We start from the raw sequence: 20,236 nt of genomic DNA, 5'->3' as shown, positions 1-20,236 counted from the left end.
ATGAGATGAGATGAGATGAGATGAGATGAGATGAGATGAGATGAGATGAGATGAGATGAGATGAGATGAGATGAGATGAGATGAGATGAGATGAGATGAGATGAGATGAGATGAGATGAGATGAGATGAGATGAGATGAGATGAGATGAGATGAGATGAGATGAGATGAGATGAGATGAGATGAGATGAGATGAGATGAGATGAGATGAGATGAGATGAGATGAGATGAGATGAGATGAGATGAGATGAGATGAGATGAGATGAGATGAGATGAGATGAGATGAGATGAGATGAGATGAGATGAGATGAGATGAGATGAGATGAGATGAGATGAGATGAGATGAGATGAGATGAGATGAGATGAGATGAGATGAGATGAGATGAGATGAGATGAGATGAGATGAGATGAGATGAGATGAGATGAGATGAGATGAGATGAGATGAGATGAGATGAGATGAGATGAGATGAGATGAGATGAGATGAGATGAGATGAGATGAGATGAGATGAGATGAGATGAGATGAGATGAGATGAGATGAGATGAGATGAGATGAGATGAGATGAGATGAGATGAGATGAGATGAGATGAGATGAGATGAGATGAGATGAGATGAGATGAGATGAGATGAGATGAGATGAGATGAGATGAGATGAGATGAGATGAGATGAGATGAGATGAGATGAGATGAGATGAGATGAGATGAGATGAGATGAGATGAGATGAGATGAGATGAGATGAGATGAGATGAGATGAGATGAGATGAGATGAGATGAGATGAGATGAGATGAGATGAGATGAGATGAGATGAGATGAGATGAGATGAGATGAGATGAGATGAGATGAGATGAGATGAGATGAGATGAGATGAGATGAGATGAGATGAGATGAGATGAGATGAGATGAGATGAGATGAGATGAGATGAGATGAGATGAGATGAGATGAGATGAGATGAGATGAGATGAGATGAGATGAGATGAGATGAGATGAGATGAGATGAGATGAGATGAGATGAGATGAGATGAGATGAGATGAGATGAGATGAGATGAGATGAGATGAGATGAGATGAGATGAGATGAGATGAGATGAGATGAGATGAGATGAGATGAGATGAGATGAGATGAGATGAGATGAGATGAGATGAGATGAGATGAGATGAGATGAGATGAGATGAGATGAGATGAGATGAGATGAGATGAGATGAGATGAGATGAGATGAGATGAGATGAGATGAGATGAGATGAGATGAGATGAGATGAGATGAGATGAGATGAGATGAGATGAGATGAGATGAGATGAGATGAGATGAGATGAGATGAGATGAGATGAGATGAGATGAGATGAGATGAGATGAGATGAGATGAGATGAGATGAGATGAGATGAGATGAGATGAGATGAGATGAGATGAGATGAGATGAGATGAGATGAGATGAGATGAGATGAGATGAGATGAGATGAGATGAGATGAGATGAGATGAGATGAGATGAGATGAGATGAGATGAGATGAGATGAGATGAGATGAGATGAGATGAGATGAGATGAGATGAGATGAGATGAGATGAGATGAGATGAGATGAGATGAGATGAGATGAGATGAGATGAGATGAGATGAGATGAGATGAGATGAGATGAGATGAGATGAGATGAGATGAGATGAGATGAGATGAGATGAGATGAGATGAGATGAGATGAGATGAGATGAGATGAGATGAGATGAGATGAGATGAGATGAGATGAGATGAGATGAGATGAGATGAGATGAGATGAGATGAGATGAGATGAGATGAGATGAGATGAGATGAGATGAGATGAGATGAGATGAGATGAGATGAGATGAGATGAGATGAGATGAGATGAGATGAGATGAGATGAGATGAGATGAGATGAGATGAGATGAGATGAGATGAGATGAGATGAGATGAGATGAGATGAGATGAGATGAGATGAGATGAGATGAGATGAGATGAGATGAGATGAGATGAGATGAGATGAGATGAGATGAGATGAGATGAGATGAGATGAGATGAGATGAGATGAGATGAGATGAGATGAGATGAGATGAGATGAGATGAGATGAGATGAGATGAGATGAGATGAGATGAGATGAGATGAGATGAGATGAGATGAGATGAGATGAGATGAAAATCTTTCAGGGATCCCTAATGGAGCTCCTCCACCGATTCCTGCAGGAGTTTTTTCGAGGATTCCTGAAGAAGTTGCTCCATGGATTCCTACAGGAGTTCTTACAGAGATTCCACTTAAAATGGCACCAAGGATTCCTCCTGGGATTCTTTCTAGAATTCCTCCTTGTTCCTGCAGGGAATCCTCCAGGAATTGCTTCAGGGCTCCTCGAATTACTTCAGGGATTCCTCCTAGAATTGCTCGACGATTTCTTTCAGGAATTGCTTCAGGAAGTCCTTCTCGGCTTTCTCTAGCAATTTCATCGGAGATGATGTCTCGAGTTCCTTCAAGGATTCTGCCTGGAATTCCTTCTAGAGTTCCGAGAGTTCTGTCTAGAAGTTCCTTCAAGTTTCGTATGAGGGATAACCCTAGCAGCTCTTTCTGGGATTAGTCCAGGATGGATTATTCAGCGAGTTCCTTCAGGGGCTCCTTTCCAGGTATCTCTTCAGGAATTTCTCAAAGATTAACTCCTGAAATTCTGTCTGTGATTCCTCTAAAATTTCAATCAGATTTATCTTGAAACTTTTTCGGTGATCGCTCCATGAGTTCCATCAGGATTATCTCCAGAAGTTTCTAGAGAGATTAGTTTAGGAGTTCCCTAAGGGATTAGCCCAGGACTTCATTTAGAGATTACTCCAGGACATCATTCATGAATTTGTCAAGAATTCTTTCAGGGATTCCTCCAGGGTTCACTTCAAGGATTATTTCACGAGTGCCTTCAGGTGTTCCTCCTGGAATTTCTTCTAGAATTCCTCTACGATTTCAATCAGAGATTTCTCCACGAGTTTCTTCAGAAATTTCTCCAGAAGTTTCTTCATAGGGTCCTCCAGGAGGATTTTGTATTTGCTCCAGGAGCTCAATCAGGGAAGAAGCTTATTCAGGGAAACATATAAGAGTTCATACAGTAATTGCTGCAAAAGCCTTTGGACAGATCTCTACAGAAGTTATGCCATGGATTCCTTTAGAAGTTCGTTTAGAGATTACTTCTGGAATTTTTTCAAAGAATCCTGCAGGAATTTTTTTTAGAAATTCCTCCTGAAATTCCTTTGGCAATTTTTTTCAGAAATTCCCCTATCTATTCCATCGGGGATTCCACCTATAATTCCTAAGGCGATTCCTAATTCGAAATATGTCAAACTTTAAATTATCCGCTGTTCACAACTACCGAGAAACATGCGGCGAAGCCGCATATAGAGGATTGAGGAAACAAGGCGGCAGCAGGCCGCCGAAGTTTCCGATATCCGACGCGGCGTGTTTGCGTCGGTTCGGTTCTAGGCAAACCACAGATCCAAGATTTTGCTCGGTATAATGCAAACAGAGATGTTATCCTTATTTTTAGTCCGACGAGCGTTAGCGAGTTCGGACAGCAAGCGATTTCTCGGTCTATTGCACGCATAGTTTTAAACGTCTCTCCAATCATTCTAGCATAGATGTGTCATTCGGCATTTTTTGTCTTAAATTTTCTATGTGTTACGAACGCGAAGCGTGAAGTACATTTGAATCCACACAATTCGGAACGAATTCCTTTCCAACCATTTCCTACAACTAACCAAGCGAGCCGCATCATAAAACCCCAATCAAATTCGAACAATCATGACCTACCACAATATAATAGGGCCCGCGATTATAAACGTAGAGCAGAGCGGCAATGTTTATCAGCATAACGTAGCAAAAGATATGCGGCTGAGGGACTCGACTGACTTTGAGCAGCATGATAAAATAAACAATCTGAAGCGACACCCGATGGAAACCATACCAATAGCCTAGCAGATCGGTAGCATTCTAAATGTAATCAAAATCCATCATTGAACTTGATCTTGAAAATTAGGTCAGCTGAGCATCGGGATCGTGCAAAATATGAATGGTAGATCTAATTCTGTACAAATACAATCAAATCATGTAGCTAGAGAGATTGCTCAAATTCAGGAAAATTCTCTCTTCGGAGAAGAAAATATTTCTCCTGTGAAAACACGAAAAACCATGTACCCGCGAAAGATCATTCTAGAAATCTGGCCGCTCATATATTCATGTTAAAACACGTACTGAAAGTGTAAATGTGTAGATCGTAACGAGAGCCGCTATTTCATCATCCTTTCAGGAAAGATCATGTGTAATTTTTGGTAGACCCTGCGGCTATAAAAGAGGAAGATCAATGAAGACGACAGTCAGTTTTGTTTTTGGACTCCACACTGGATACCTCCCGGATAAGTATTTTGCTACTCGAATTCCTTTGATCCTGAACTTGCACTTGCGAAGCTTAAATTATTCTGATCACTTGATTGGATAATTCAATCCTTCTAAAGTGTTGATATTTAGAATCGTGGAAGTCTAAGTCATTGGATCGGTCGAACTTTTTCTCACTCTGGTAAGCCAAGGTTCCGAATGCGAGAAACGTTGGCATGAGTCTAGAAAAGGCCAGTTTGATTTTGATCCAAGTGTAGAGGCACTTATTTCTCACTCTGGTACGCCAAGGTTCCGAATGCGAGTAACGTTGGCATGAGTCTAGAAAGGCCTAAGTGATCTACACACGATTTTAGACGAGTCCCAAATCATTGAATCTATCGAACTTTTTCTCACTCTGGTAAGCTAGGGTTCCGAATGCGAGAACGTTGGCATGAGTCTAGAAAAGGCCAGTTCGATTTAGATTCAAGTGTGAAGGCATTTATTTCTCACTCTGGTACGCCAAGGTTCCGAATGCGAGTAACGTTGGCATGAGTCTAGAAAGGCCTAAATCCTATCACACACGATTTGGACGTTCGATTTTAACTATTCTCCTTCTTGAACCTCCTACCCTGAGTGAGTAGTATCGGTGTTCGAAAATAACGCGTTCCGTCTAGTCTGTTGGTTGGCACGCACGGAATGTAATACCGTATCCCTTCGCAACGGTACCGTGAAACGATTGTGGGTTTCGTCATCCTGATCATCGTCGATTCATCATCGCAATAGCTGTGGACAAGAGTGCTGCTGGATTCAGTAAGTATTTGGTCTAGTCCCACCGCAAGAGGAACACACCCCGATCGTGCTGCCAATTGGAAGATTGCGCCCCGGTGCCATCGCCAACAATTTGGTGGCTCCAGAGAGGAGGAGCTACTGCCACCAACATTTTGGTGGCCTGCCAGAGAGGAAGGAAAATCGAACTCCAGGAGCGCGCTGAAAAGTGGAAATCGACACCGAGTCTAGTGTGAAACAGTGAAGAATATTGAACACTGAATATCATCAAACCGTCGTGAACCTTGTCGTGAACAGTGACAAGTACTGAAGAAAAAGAGTACTTATGGATTATGTTTGCTGAAAAATAGTGCCGGAAGGTGAATCTGAAATCCGCAATAAAAATTGTGGAAGACTGTCAATGTTAAGCATAGTGAATTAACTGGTTGCAAAGTGGGTAGAAATCAATGCCAACGAATAGTATTTTTTCGAGTTGTAACGTGGTTTACTGTCGCCAAAAGTGCAGTCTGAGTGTTGTGCATAGTCACAAATTATACGGTTACAATTCTATCGGATCCAAACTGTGAACTGACATTCACGGATAGTGGCAAATAAGCCTATACAGGCAAGGAAACCCGAGGTACAAGTGACACAAGTGTGCAAGGAACAAGAAGAACCCAATTCACGATAATCAAGTGAAAAGGAATACGAATACCCAGCAATCCAGAACAAAGAAGAAAAATAAATCACGATTGTTTTTATGTGACTGACCTGAACAGGTCTAGTTGGTCTAGTCGTGCCATAGTGACTAGCGCCCTTTTTTGGGAAGGCATCATTGAACTCGATATCGTGAAGAATATAAGTGAACAGACATTCACAAATCGGTCTAGTCGTGCCATAGTGACTAGCGCCCTTTTTGGGAAGGCAATTAGAAGTGAACTGACATTCACAAGTAGAAATTTGGTCTAGTCGTGCCATAGTGACTAGCTCCCTTCGGGAAAGGCAACATTGAACTCAACGATATCGTGAAGAATATAAGTGAACTTACATTCACAAATTGGTCTAGTCGTGCCATAGTGACTAGCGCCCCTTTTAGGGAAGGCAATATTGAACTGAACAGTCGTGAAAAATTAGTGAAAGTGAACTGACATTCACAAGGTTTTGGTGGTACGAGATACAGCACTGTGCAGACAGTCTTGGACGGCGACTTTTATGCAACGAGGTTTGAGTGGACTCAAGGAAATTCCGAAGCAAACCTGAGAATCAGCAAACATGTCTACAAGGTTCGTATTGAACAAGAACGGCCATTGCCGTCTTTGTAATGAGGATGATACAGTGTGTGATATGGTATGTTGCGATGAGTGTGACCGCTGGTTTCACTTAACGTGTGCAAAGCTGGATCATAAACCGACTAAACAAGAAAAGTTTTTATGCGTAAAATGCACACAATTGGAAATTGAACGCAATGACTTGCTCGACAAGCTACAAAAACAAAATCTGTCAGAGCATATAAATCAATCGATAAGTAATGCGTTAGCAAGAAACAATGATGCAACACCATATTTCAAAAGACAAGGCCTAATTAAACTTCCAGCCTTCAATGGAGCTCCACGTGATTGGCCAAAATTTAAAAATATTTATGATGATACTACAATTGAAGGAGCATTCACTAATTTGGAAAATTTAAACCGGTTGGAACAAGCGTTGAGTGGGTCTGCAGCAAAATGCGTTGCAAATTTGATGATAAGCGCAGCGAATGTCCCGCAAATCATTAAACGACTTGAAGAAACTTTCGGAAGACCTGAAACTGTTTATAAGCAGCTGTTAAGCGACTTGATGAAAGTACTTCACCAAATACGAGTAAACCCTGTTGAGTTATCGGACGCTCTGGACAATCTTGTAACAAACATGGAATCGTTGAAGAAAATAGACTTTTTACGTGACCATCGCCTAATTGAAGATATCACGAAAAAGTTACCATTTAATTTGCAAATTAGTTGGACAGAAGTGGTGCAGCGTAATCAATCTCAACCCACACTGATTGATCTGATCTAGAATACATGTTCACACTAAATCCAACGATTTGTGCAATATTTGCAATTTAAATCATAAAACTCAGCAATGCAACAAATTAAAAACTGCTAACGTTAATCAACGTAAGGAAATATTATCGCAAAACCAACTCTGTTTCTCTTGTCTTGGAAAAGGGCATTACTTAAGGTTTTGCCCCAAAAAGACGGAATGTAAATTGAATGGATGTAAAAGCAAGCATCATCGATTATTACATCAACCTAAGCAACAACAATACAAATCGGAGAGGAATAATCATCATGGATATAAAAAGGATGTGTACTTTCAAATAATACCTGTAAAACTGAGCAACAAGGACAAAGTCATCAATACATTTGCATTTCTGGATCCGGGATCATCACTCAGCTTGATCGACGAAGCCATCGCAGATCAGTTGGGGCTTGATGGAAAATCTGATCCATTATGCCTCACTTGGACGCAAAATTTATCAAAAGAAACTCCGAGTAAACGAGTTAACATTCAAATACAAGGGAAAGGCAAGCAGTACGTCATGAAAGGTGTTAGAACAATTCCGGACTTACAACTGCCAAAGCAATCACTGAAGATCAAGCACATCAAAAAACGTTTCAAGTATTTGGCAGACTTGGACATCGACGGATATCATGATGCAAAACCAACTATATTAATCGGGCTGGAGCATCCCCACCTCCTGATGACAACTGACAGAAGACACGCTGATGAAAACTCTCCTATGGCAGTAAGAACCAAACTCGGTTGGCTGATTTTTGGTAAGATCTGTAGGGAAGATGATTATTTTTCAATGTCAATTAAAGAAGAAAAGGAAGCAGAAAATCTCTCCAAAATGTTAGAAGACTTTTGTTCGTTAGAAAATTTTGGAGTTAAAATCATTGAAGAGCTCCCTAAATCAAAAGATGACGAAAGGACAGAGAAAATTCTTAATCAAACTCTCAATTATAAGGATGGACATTATGAACTAGGTCTTTTGTGGAAGAATGATAAATCTAGTTTTCCTCCAAGCTATAACAATGCCCTGAATAGACTAAAATCACTAGAAAGGTCTCTAATGAAGAACCCAGAATTAAAAGATTGGGCAAATGAAAAATTTAGTGATTTCTTGGAGAAAGGTTACGCTAGACAGCTTTCACCTGCAGAGCTGATGAGTGAGAATCCCAGAATATTTTATTTGCCTCATTTCATTGTCATTAACAAAAATAAGGTTCCGCCAAAGCCACGAGTTGTATTCGATGCAGCGGCAGAAGTCCAAGGAATATCATTTAATTCCGAACTAATGACTGGTCCTGATAATTTAATGGGACTTTTTGGAGTTCTCTTGAGATTTAGAGAACACAGTACCCAAGTAACCACTAAGCCGTAAAAATTGGCACCAAGTTGGTTCTATATCCACATGAAGAGCAATGTTAACAGAGCTCATTAGAACTACATCCTATAATAGATCTGCTTAAAAGCCAATTTTGGCGAAATATTCGGCTGATATACGGCCAGCTTCAATCTGCGTACCGAGTCTCTGGTGAAAGAGTTGTCAAAAATGGGTCAAGAAAAAAGAAAAAAAAGTTATTTACTTTCTTTATTTTTTTTTCTCCGGATGTTTTCCATCGAAGTCTACTTTTCTTCGATTTTTACAGCCTGATCCAGATTCGATCTGATGTCCTAGGGGTCGTAAGTCTTAAGTGGAAGTCGTCACGTTTCGCATCTGCTCCATCGATGCACCAAGAGATCGGTTTGCTCAGCCCCGTATTTAAGGAAAAGAAGGCAACAAGTTGGGACAGCATTGATGTTCCGTTCCGAATGTTCCGGATGATCCGATGTTCGGATATGAAATCGGGCACAATGTGGCCGCATTGGAAATGTATAAAATAGTTTTATGGAGGGTGGAGGGAGATCTGCAGGAGATGCAACTAGGGAAGTTTGGGAGGTTGACGAGGTTCCGTAACAAGAAGAATCAAAATGGGGCCCATCGATTAGTTTTGGTGTTCGTCTGTAGGAAAAACGATTGAAACTCATTGAAACAGTAAACATCCGATGCATTTATATCATAATCGAGGAAGCAGCTATACATTTGCTGTTTCAATGTAATGCTTGAAGTGTCCGACGACAAGCTTCCACCGCACTATCGATAGTACGAAATTTCCGAGGAGATTTTATTGTCTTGCTTCGGTTTTGTTTTGTTTTGCTTGAAATCAGCTTTGATTGATATAAACGTCATGCACGCCAAGCCTTTTAACAGCACTGTCAGGCTTCTTATTCGGCTGATAGACACTGGGTTTACAAGCACTATAGCATAGCGTCATATACTAATATACGGCTTATTTCAGTGCTTACTATTTATAATGCCTGAGAGCATTTGAAAATTTCCTACTGAGCCTATTGACACGAAAAAGCTGCTGTATGACCTTTAGACCGCTTACGCCAGTGCTTAGTGGTTACTTGGGTATTGCAGTATCTGGAGATATTATGGAAATGTTTCAGCAAATTAAAATTATAAAGGAAGATCAGTATGCTCAACGATATCTCTGGCGTAATTGTAACACAGCTGCACAGCCGAATATTTATGTCATGGAATCCATGATATTTGGTTCAACTTGTTCACCCGCTTGTGCCCAAGCAGTAAAAAATTATAATGCTAAATTATTTGAAAATCAATTTCCAGTTGCATCTACTGCAATTGTCAACCAACATTATGTGGATGATTATCTAGACAGTTTTTCAAGCATGGAAGAAGCAATTAAAACGGTTAATGAAATAATAAAAATTCATCAGTATGGTGGATTCTTTATAAGAAATTTTGTTTCAAATAAAAATAAATTGATTGATCACATTCCAAAAGAAAGAGTTCAGATAGTAGACACGAAACAATTTGAACATAAAGATTCAATTACCGAAAAGGTACTCGGAGTGTTTTGGAACATTAAAAGAGACTCTTTGCAATATCGAGTCAAATTTGGTAAACTGGGTGAAAACATATTAAGAAAAGATCAAATGCCAACAAAACGCGAAGTGCTTTCATTTGTAATGAGCATCTATGATCCACTAGGGCTCATATCAAATTTTATTATTCATGGAAAAATGTTACTTCAGAGATTACATAAAGAAACTTCTGACTGGGATACTCCTATCTCTGAGAGAGCGTTTAATCAGTGGAAATTGTGGCTACAAATGATGAATCAAGTTTCGAAAATTGAAATTCCCAGGTGTGTTACACACCCATCAGCAGAGTATTACGAATTACACACATTCGTTGATGCTTCAGAAGATGCATTTGCAGCCGTAGTTTATTTGAGAAATAAAACTAATAATGGAGCAATGGTTACGTTGATAGCAGCAAAATCTCGAGTTGCTCCATTAAAGAAAATTTCAATACCTCGTCTAGAACTACAAGGTGCCGTACTTGGTACTCGTTTAATGAACACAGTTAAAAAAGAGTTGCGCTTGAATATATCAAGAATCATAATGTGGACAGATAGTCAAACTGTACTAGCGTGGATCAATAGTGAGCATAGAAAATATAAACAGTTTGTAGCTTATCGCGTTGCTGAAATTTTAGAAACAACATACATGGATCAATGGCGATATGTTCCCTCAAATCAAAATCCTGCTGATGAAGGAACCAAGATTGTTAAGAAAAATCCAAAGTGGTTTTCTGGTCCATCATTTCTGAGTGATAATGAAAGAAATTGGCCATCCAGAAATAAAATTGGACAAACAGTTGAAGAAATCAGAAATTATGTTTCTTTGCACAATAAGTTAGAGAAATATTCTTTCATCAAAGACGATCATTTTTCTGACTTTTGGAAATTGAAAAGACATGTTAACATATTCAAACAATTCGTTAAATGGATTGTCAATAAAGGAAAACCATTGCATAAACTCTCTTATGAGGATATGGTTGAAGCAGAAAATATTTTATTTAAAAAGGCTCAGTGGGAATGTTTTAACGATGAAGTCGTGTCTCTTACAAATGGTAATGGAATAGATAAATCAAGTAGACTTCGTGAGCTCAATCCATTTTTGGATCAAAATGGAGTTCTTAGAGCTAAGGGCCGTTTAGAAAAGGCAGTATGTCTGTCTAGAAACGCTAGAACTCCAATCATACTCCCATACGAACATTATATATCTTTTTTGGTAGTCAAAACGTATCACGAAAAATATTTCCACTATAACGACAATGCAGTTATTGCTGCCATCCAACAAAAATATTGGATCCTCAAGTGTAGATCATTATTGAAAAAAGTTAAGAAGTATTGTCAGAAATGCATACTTAATAAAGCAAAACCATCTCCTCCCATGATGTCCACCTTACCGGACTTCAGGACTCAACCATTCATTTATCCTTTTACAAACACAGGAGTGGATTATTTTGGCCCACTGGAAGTAATGATTCGAAGATCAGTTGAAAAAAGATGGGGTGTAATATTTACATGCATGTCTAGCAGAGCAGTCCATATTGAACTTGCAGAGAAGCTTGATACTGATTCATTTTTTGTTTGTCTCCGTAATTTTCAAAATCGCAGAGGCAAGATTAAACACCTTTTTAGTGACAACGGAACAAACTTTGTTGGAGCAGCTAGAATTATTAAAACGTTAATTGACGAAATCAATGAAAAAATGGATAATGGGGAAGCTGCAAAATTGGATTTAAAATGGACATTCAATCCTCCAGCTGCCCCACATTTTGGAGGTGCATGGGAAAGGTTAATCAGAATTATCAAGCAATCCCTCAATGTTATGCTGCAAGCTAACAATGGTAAGATACCAAAAGTGGAGGAATTAAGAGCTGCCTTGATTCAAGCTGAATTTATTTTAAATTCGCGTCCCCTAACCCACATACCAGTTGATAATATTGAAGATGAAGTTTTGACACCATTTCATATTTTAATAGGAAGAGCAGGAGAGTATGTCCCTCCTTACGATACGCTTGATTGGAGTTTGAATCAGAAGCAATGCTCAAGTGTAATGGAATATGGTAAATATTTTTGGAACCGTTTCAAAAAGGAATATATTCCTACATTAATTAAAAGAAACAAGTGGAATAATAAAGTCGATCCTATAAAAATCGACGACCTTGTGTTGATTGTCGATGAAAAAATGCCACCTGGATCTTGGTTAAAAGGTAGAGTTATTCAAGTTAATACTGCTGACGATGGTCAGGTTAGATCAGCATTGATACAAACGAAAAAGGGAGTTTATTCTCGTCCAACTACAAAAATCGCTGTAGTGGACGTGAATGGGATGAACATAGAACCGATTAATGAAAAATCAACCAAATCCAATTTAAGAACAAAAGAAACAGAGAAAAACAATAATGTTTTATTAATTTCATGTGCAGAAAACAAAGAAGACAATCAAAGCACTATGAAAAAGAACAACGCAATGCTGGGAAAACGTAAAGGAAATCAGAATATGAAGCATTTGGCAAAAAGAGCTAAAAGTGATATGGACAACAAACATGAAACAAGAGAAAAGTTGCATACCAAATCAGAAATCAAGCAAAGAGCTTGGTTATCATTGGTTGTAATATTGTCTTTTATTGCATTAATAGCTGGATTTGAATCTAAAGGCTTAATTGCTTATGATTGTGCCAATCCCGAGGTGAATATGACAAGCTATTCTCTTCTTGATGTCGAATCATGCGTTCCACATATGAATAATTTATCTTCATCTCAAGTATCAATTCAAGTATTACAACGAAATGTCAGAACAACAACAAGGGTATTTCAATGTAAAGTTATAATTAAAAGATCTATTAAACATTGTGGAGCATTCTCACATGTATCGGAATATCAATATGGATACTCTTATATAGTGAAAGAATTTAACTCAGAAGAATGCAGAAAGGTGCACGCATTGGGGACCGTTGCACTTACACATGACAGATTGATACATGAACTGAAATTAAATACCACAACTCATGGAGAGACACTTATTATAGGAAGTTTATCAGGAAGTAAGTGTTACGGTGGGACTTATAGTACACCCTTTTATACATGGACAAATGCATTGGTATTTTATGAATACGAAATTTCTTTGTTTGGCTACATAGCTCATGTAGACATAGAAAATGATCAAATTTCATTGAGGAATGGTCTGTATTGTCCCTATTCACTCGGACGTTGTTTGGACTCTGAAGAAGGATATTTAACATGGGACTTGAATTTGAATAAGTCATGCGAGGATACTGAATTCGAAGTTATCTATGAAGGGTTGGTTAACAAAACAATGAATTCAGAACCAGCAGTTCATCTTTCTACAGCAGTAATATATAGCACAATTTCCGAGTCACAAATATTTTTAATAAAAACCCGGAAGTTAACGAGGATTTGTGGGTACTCAGGATTTACAACTGATCATCCTCGTATTCTCATTATTGAAAACAGTGATTGTAAGTCACCGTTCTCTAAAAAGGTAGAGTCAGGAAAAAAATTTATACCTATTCACATATTTCAACTCGAAAATAACTATAGTGGAACACTACATTGGACAAAATTTGAATGACATTTACAACATGGTAATGACTGAAATGTGTAAGTTGGACCGAGCTATAATGGAAACCAAACTAACCCTCGCACGATTGAATCCGAACGAATTCGTTTCAAGTATTATGAAAGGAAACGGCTATACGGCAGTCGTGGCAGGAGAAGTTCTTCATGTTTTGGAATGTAAGCCAGTGTATGTTACTCCCAAAGCGTCAGAAAGATGTTATCAAGAGTTACCAGTGAACTATAATAATATAACCATGTATTTAGCCCCAGTAACACGTATATTACAGACAAGAGGCACAGAAATAGATTGTACTCCCCTGTTGCCTGCTAAGTTTAAATTTGGGTCTCGGTGGTACACAACTGATGGGAGATTGAGAGAAAGTACAAGCCCAAACAAATTATCAACTAACATTGTCACAAGCTGGAACTATACACCGCTACCAAATTTGATGGAAAGTGGAGTATATGATTCTGATAATTTGGTTAAAATGAGAAACATGATATATGAGCAAGGAGAAAAACGTGCGGCCTCCGCAGTTGTGTACTAAATAATGGCTGGACAGCATCCAAACAGACAAGGATTTCAATTTGAAGCTATGATTTCCGAAAAGGTATTGGATAATGTATTCAGCAAATATTGGAAGAAGTTAATATCTTGGACTACTTGGCTGGGCAATCTAACATCTACTGCTATTGGTTTATACCTAATAGTGCGTATTATTAAATTCTTCGTCGATACACTTATTCATGGAAGAATTTTATATGACATATATGGATTTAGTTGGAAGTTAATTGCATCATGCTGGGATTCACTCACTAGTCTTCTATCTCACAAGAAATTTATGGAAGAAACCAAAAAATTCACCAAGGAAAACGATAGAACAAAAGACCTGGAATCAGTCAAAGAGAAAAGCGACACTAAACTAAATGAAAATGTAGAAGAGCCATACAGAGCCAGTATGTATCCAACAATTAAGAAGATATAGTTGTTCAAGATAATAAGATCAATAATAGTAATAAGAAAAATAATTACTATACTTTATCATAATCAACATTGTAAAGGAAATGTTTGGAAGATCACTTCGCTTATCGAAAGATACTAGGTAAATCTCCCTGGTAGATTTACGAGGGCCGGAATGTTACGAACGCGAAGCGTGAAGTACATTTGAATCCACACAATTCGGAACGAATTCCTTTCCAACCATTTCCTACAACTAACCAAGCGAGCCGCATCATAAAACCCCAATCAAATTCGAACAATCATGACCTACCACAATATAATAGGGCCCGCGATTATAAACGTAGAGCAGAGCGGCAATGTTTATCAGCATAACGTAGCAAAAGATATGCGGCTGAGGGACTCGACTGACTTTGAGCAGCATGATAAAATAAACAATCTGAAGCGACACCCGATGGAAACCATACCAATAGCCTAGCAGATCGGTAGCATTCTAAATGTAATCAAAATCCATCATTGAACTTGATCTTGAAAATTAGGTCAGCTGAGCATCGGGATCGTGCAAAATATGAATGGTAGATCTAATTCTGTACAAATACAATCAAATCATGTAGCTAGAGAGATTGCTCAAATTCAGGAAAATTCTCTCTTCGGAGAAGAAAATATTTCTCCTGTGAAAACACGAAAAACCATGTACCCGCGAAAGATCATTCTAGAAATCTGGCCGCTCATATATTCATGTTAAAACACGTACTGAAAGTGTAAATGTGTAGATCGTAACGAGAGCCGCTATTTCATCATCCTTTCAGGAAAGATCATGTGTAATTTTTGGTAGACCCTGCGGCTATAAAAGAGGAAGATCAATAAAGACGACAGTCAGTTTTGTTTTTGGACTCCACACTGGATACCTCCCGGATAAGTATTTTCCTACTCGAATTCCTTTGATCCTGAACTTGCACTTGCGAAGCTTAAATTATTCTGATCACTTGATTGGATAATTCAATCCTTCTAAAGTGTTGATATTTAGAATCGTGGAAGTCTAAGTCATTGGATCGGTCGAACTTTTTCTCACTCTGGTAAGCCAAGGTTCCGAATGCGAGAAACGTTGGCATGAGTCTAGAAAAGGCCAGTTTGATTTTGATCCAAGTGTAGAGGCACTTATTTCTCACTCTGGTACGCCAAGGTTCCGAATGCGAGTAACGTTGGCATGAGTCTAGAAAGGCCTAAGTGATCTACACACGATTTTAGACGAGTCCCAAATCATTGAATCTATCGAACTTTTTCTCACTCTGGTAAGCTAGGGTTCCGAATGCGAGAACGTTGGCATGAGTCTAGAAAAGGCCAGTTCGATTTAGATTCAAGTGTGAAGGCATTTATTTCTCACTCTGGTACGCCAAGGTTCCGAATGCGAGTAACGTTGGCATGAGTCTAGAAAGGCCTAAATCCTATCACACACGATTTGGACGTTCGATTTTAACTATTCTCCTTCTTGAACCTCCTACCCTGAGTGAGTAGTATCGGTGTTCGAAAATAACGCGTTCCGTCTAGTCTGTTGGTTGGCACGCACGGAATGTAATACCGTATCCCTTCGCAACGGTACCGTGAAACGATTGTGGGTTTCGTCATCCTGATCATCGTCGATTCATCATCGCGATAGCTGTGGACAAGAGTGCTGCTGGATTCAGTAAGTATTTGGTCTAGTCCCACCGCAAGAGGAACACACCCCGATCGTGCTGCCAATTGGAAGATTGCGCCCCGGTGCCAACACTATGTACGGATTAACGGATTATATAGTAATCTCTTAATATTTTTATTTCGATATTTTCCTAATATGAATTTTCAAATATGTTTGTCAAAAATATAAATTTTCTTGGCCGCACTATTTTTTTGTGATAATTGCAAACATTTTTATTTTATTGTTCCCATTGCTTGATACTCAATTATGTATGGTTTATTTAAATTCTATTTTGTATTTTTTTAAATTTGTGTTTGAATGTTTTGATTGTTTCATATATTGCTACCACCCGTATTTCCCGCAAATCCAACAGTTTTTCATGCAGTTTTAGGAAAGAGATTATAGTATAGTATAGTCGAAAATAGTTTAATACAAAAGTGCACACAAAACACCAATTGGAGAAGCAGGCTCAATTCCAAAGGAAGCAGTATGTCAAGAAAAAACAGTACTGATGGTTATACTCTTGAAACAAAAAAAATGATAAAAAAGAGCATAAATATATGAAGCTGACGGGCGCCACGGCGCCTTCATACTCACTAGTTACTCATATTTGTGTCCACATTACCCATATTTGAGTTCTGTTTACCTATATTTGAGTATCATTTACGCATATTTGCGGTTGTGCACTTTTTGGAAAAAAGGTAAACTGATCTTAGCGTGTACGACCTTTTCGCGAATTTCTCCGGAAATAACACATGATTTTTTTTTTCTGTGCATGCATTCTTGGTTCGATCGCCATCGCCCAATTCTAGTGTCAAAATTTTCGAAGATAATCAAACGGCAGCCCTGCAGCGAGCACCGCTACATCGAAAGAAAAACACTCACCGCTGGAAGAAGAAAACCTCTGTGTGCGACCATCTTTTTTGACATCCGCAACTATCGGACGAGAAAAGTTCCGACCGACCGAGAAAAAGCAGCCCGTTTCCGACAAATTTGTGATTTTCGACTCCAAATTATCCCGAAGGTTAGTGGCCGGATCGAAGACCGTTCGAAATCGGTGCGCGGTGGTGTGTTTTGAAGCAAATTACTCGAAAATGAACGGCTGGTAAAATAATCTTACATAACACTTGCGGTTCGTGGTCCAGCCAGCCATTCAGCAGAATGCGTTGAACTGTCAAGTGGGAAAAAGATTATTGTGTAATAACCTGTGATAGCGGAGAATCTGTGTCCTGATCGGGTTTCTGTTTCCCATTTCGGTTGCATTTCCAGGAGGCAGCAAGATGTTCAAGTCCGTTGTTCCAGTTTTGGCCCAGGTGCCGGCGGAGGTCTGCCTCGGACAGCAGCACCGTGGAATGGCCACGCTGAAGGCCATCTCGATTCGTCTGAAGTCGGTCAAGAACATCCAGAAGATCACTCAGTCCATGAAGATGGTGTCCGCCGCCAAGTGAGTTTTTCGGGATTTGGGGGGAATTTCGGTGAAAACTGTACGTTGCTTGATTTCAGGTACGCCCGTGCTGAACGTGATCTGAAGCAGGCCAGACCGTACGGTGTCGGAGCTCAGCAGTTCTACGAGAAGGCGGAAGTTGCCGCCAAGGAAGAAGAACCCAAGAAGCTCTACATTGCCGTCACCTCCGACAGAGGTATGTTTAATTCTTTATTTTTTCGCAGTAAATCATTGAAGTTTGGTTGCAATTCCAATTAGTCCACAAAAAAAGCTAGGGTTCGTTTGTTAAAAGAGACATCAATGTTCAGTTTACTCTTTTCTTTTTTGGGTCTTAAGTCGTTCTTTTGAAGTCTACGCCAGAATGACGACCCTCTATTGGCTTCGATCCTGGATTAATCGAATAATCCCCCTGGATAATTATCCTTGGGTTTTTATTAATTGTATACCGACTTTGGTGCTTAATTTTAATAGGAAACCACTATAGCCATAACTGGTACACTTACCCCATCCCTTATTTTGACCATTGCTACATACACCATCGAATATCAACTAATCGAACAATATAACTTTATTCCTATTTCCAGGTCTGTGCGGTGCTGTCCACACCGGTGTGGCCCGTCACATCCGTGGCGATTTGGCTGCCGATCCCAACATCAAGGTGATCTGCGTTGGCGACAAGTCGCGTGCCATCTTGCAGCGTCTCTATAGCAAGAACATCGAAATGGTGTGCAACGAGGTGGGTCGTCTGCCACCGACCTTCCTGGATGCTGCCAAGCTGACCAATGCCATCCTGAACCTCGGATACGAGTACACCGACGGCAAGATCATCTACAACAAGTTCAAGTCGGTCGTGTCGTACGCCGTAGCCGACATGCCCATCTTCAGCTTGAAGTCCGTCGAGTCGGCCGAGAAACTGCCGGTTTACGATTCTCTCGATTCCGATGTCATCCAGAACTATCTGGAGTTCTCGATGGCCTCGCTGCTGTTCTTCGCCATGAAGGAGGGCGCTTGCTCGGAACAGTCCTCCCGTATGACTGCCATGGACAACGCCTCCAAGAACGCCGGCGAGATGATTGACAAGCTGACTCTGACCTTCAACAGAACCAGACAGGCTGTCATCACCCGTGAACTGATTGAAATTATCTCTGGTGCTTCCGCTCTGGAGAGCAAGGATTAAGCAGGTGCACGCTTCTGTGAATGCGATCGTACGAATGATAACAACAGATCCTGTAAAATCCATTCACTATCAGAACAGCAGAGCGGTCACGCGGGAAAGCGGGAAATTGTATTGCGATACTAATGGTAAGCTGTGAAAACCTACAGTGTATCAACATCTTCGTGATTGGGTAAAATAGTACACGGAATATTCGATAAAATATGTTATATGGAGAATCTACAATCTCGCTATGTAACCGAATGAGAAAAGAAAGCCTTAAAGGAGCTCTCCGTTAATTACGTAAGGGTTTAGGGAGAGAAGGGGGTTTGAGAAATCTTACACGCCATACAAAAATATTTAGGGTATTTATCATACAAAAAATCTTACAAGGGGTGGAGGGGGTGTCGAAAAATCGCAAAAATCCTGTTGGAAATCATAGCAATCATGTGAAGCATTTGAATTCCATCATAGTACATAAGGCTAATGTCGGTTGCTATGTACATAATAAATAACAACTGCATGGCAACCGTTGGGGTATAAATATCGCTCTGGTCCCTGGGAGCAACTCAGTTTCTTTTCCACCTAATAAACCACCAGTTACAGTGCTCTTGTAAAACGTGTTTCTCTTCAGGTTATTGGCCCAGTCACGCCAACCTAAGAGCAAAAAGTGAAAAATTCTCAAGCCCGTTCCAGAAACCAGGATGTCCAGTGCGAAGAAGGCAGGAATCGTGCAGTTTGCCGGCGAAGGCTACGACACGTGGAAGTTTCGAGTGGAGACTCAGCTTTCGGCGCACGGAGTGAAGGAAGCCATCACGAACGACCCCCCGGAGGAAGGCGCAGCGAAGGTGGCATTTCTGGAGAAGGATGAGAAGGCGAAAGCGCTGCTGGTGGCGTACATTGCGGACAGCCACCTGGAGTATATTCGCGACAAGCAAACCGCAAAAGCGATGTGGACGTCGTTGGCAAATACCTTCGCGAAAAAAGGTTTTGCTGCCCAGACGTACATCCGGCGGTCGATGGCGTTGCTGCGAATGGAGGAAGGAACACCGCTGGCGGACCATTTCCGTCGGTTCGATGAGCTGGGACGACAGCTGAGGGATGCCGGTGCCACGGTGACGGAGCTCGACATGGTGAGCCAGCTGTTTATTTCGTTGCCACCTAGTTACGATGTGGTTACCACGGCAATGGAAAATTTGGACGACCAACAGTTAAACCTCGGGACTGTCAAAGCACGCCTTCTAGCGGAGGAGCAAAAGCGTTCTGGACGAGATTCCGGTACGAGTGCAGCGAGCGGTTCGAATGGAGTGGTGTTGGCGGTTAAGTCCGGAAATCGGCGTGGGAAG

The 20,236-nt window shown here is 40.2% G+C and overlaps 2 protein-coding genes across 2 annotated transcripts; both read left to right on the top strand.

Annotated features, from left to right (window-relative positions):
- Positions 1 to 12,533: 12,533 nt before the first annotated feature.
- Positions 12,534 to 14,547, top strand: LOC134288802 (uncharacterized). Its single transcript, XM_062854683.1, has 2 exons — positions 12,534 to 13,560; positions 13,643 to 14,547. Exons 1-2 carry the CDS (start codon positions 12,534 to 12,536, stop codon positions 14,206 to 14,208), a joined length of 1,593 nt encoding a protein of 530 aa, XP_062710667.1. The 3' UTR covers positions 14,209 to 14,547.
- A 2,611-nt stretch (positions 14,548 to 17,158) lies between these two features.
- Positions 17,159 to 19,129, top strand: LOC115263987 (ATP synthase subunit gamma, mitochondrial). Its single transcript, XM_029867288.2, has 4 exons — positions 17,159 to 17,317; positions 17,563 to 17,737; positions 17,797 to 17,933; positions 18,322 to 19,129. Exons 2-4 carry the CDS (start codon positions 17,574 to 17,576, stop codon positions 18,912 to 18,914), a joined length of 894 nt encoding a protein of 297 aa, XP_029723148.1. The 5' UTR covers positions 17,159 to 17,317; positions 17,563 to 17,573; the 3' UTR covers positions 18,915 to 19,129.
- Positions 19,130 to 20,236: the final 1,107 nt, after the last annotated feature.

The sequence above is a fragment of the Aedes albopictus genome, chromosome 2, assembly GCF_035046485.1.
Source record: "Aedes albopictus strain Foshan chromosome 2, AalbF5, whole genome shotgun sequence".
NCBI lineage: Eukaryota > Metazoa > Arthropoda > Insecta > Diptera > Culicidae > Aedes > Aedes albopictus.
Note: the sequence above shows the minus strand (reverse complement) of the source record. Positions and strands in the feature narration are given on the sequence as shown.

Coding starts and splice junctions, on each gene's coding strand:
- LOC134288802 (XM_062854683.1), top strand. CDS start 12,534: ATGAAAAAGAACAACGCAATGCTGGGAAAACGTAAAGGAAATCAGAAT. Junction 13,561..13,642: donor CATTATTGAAAACAGTGATT/GTAAGTCACCGT, acceptor AAATAACTATAG/TGGAACACTACATTGGACAA.
- LOC115263987 (XM_029867288.2), top strand. CDS start 17,574: ATGTTCAAGTCCGTTGTTCCAGTTTTGGCCCAGGTGCCGGCGGAGGTC. Junction 17,738..17,796: donor AAGATGGTGTCCGCCGCCAA/GTGAGTTTTTCG, acceptor GCTTGATTTCAG/GTACGCCCGTGCTGAACGTG. Junction 17,934..18,321: donor TGCCGTCACCTCCGACAGAG/GTATGTTTAATT, acceptor TCCTATTTCCAG/GTCTGTGCGGTGCTGTCCAC.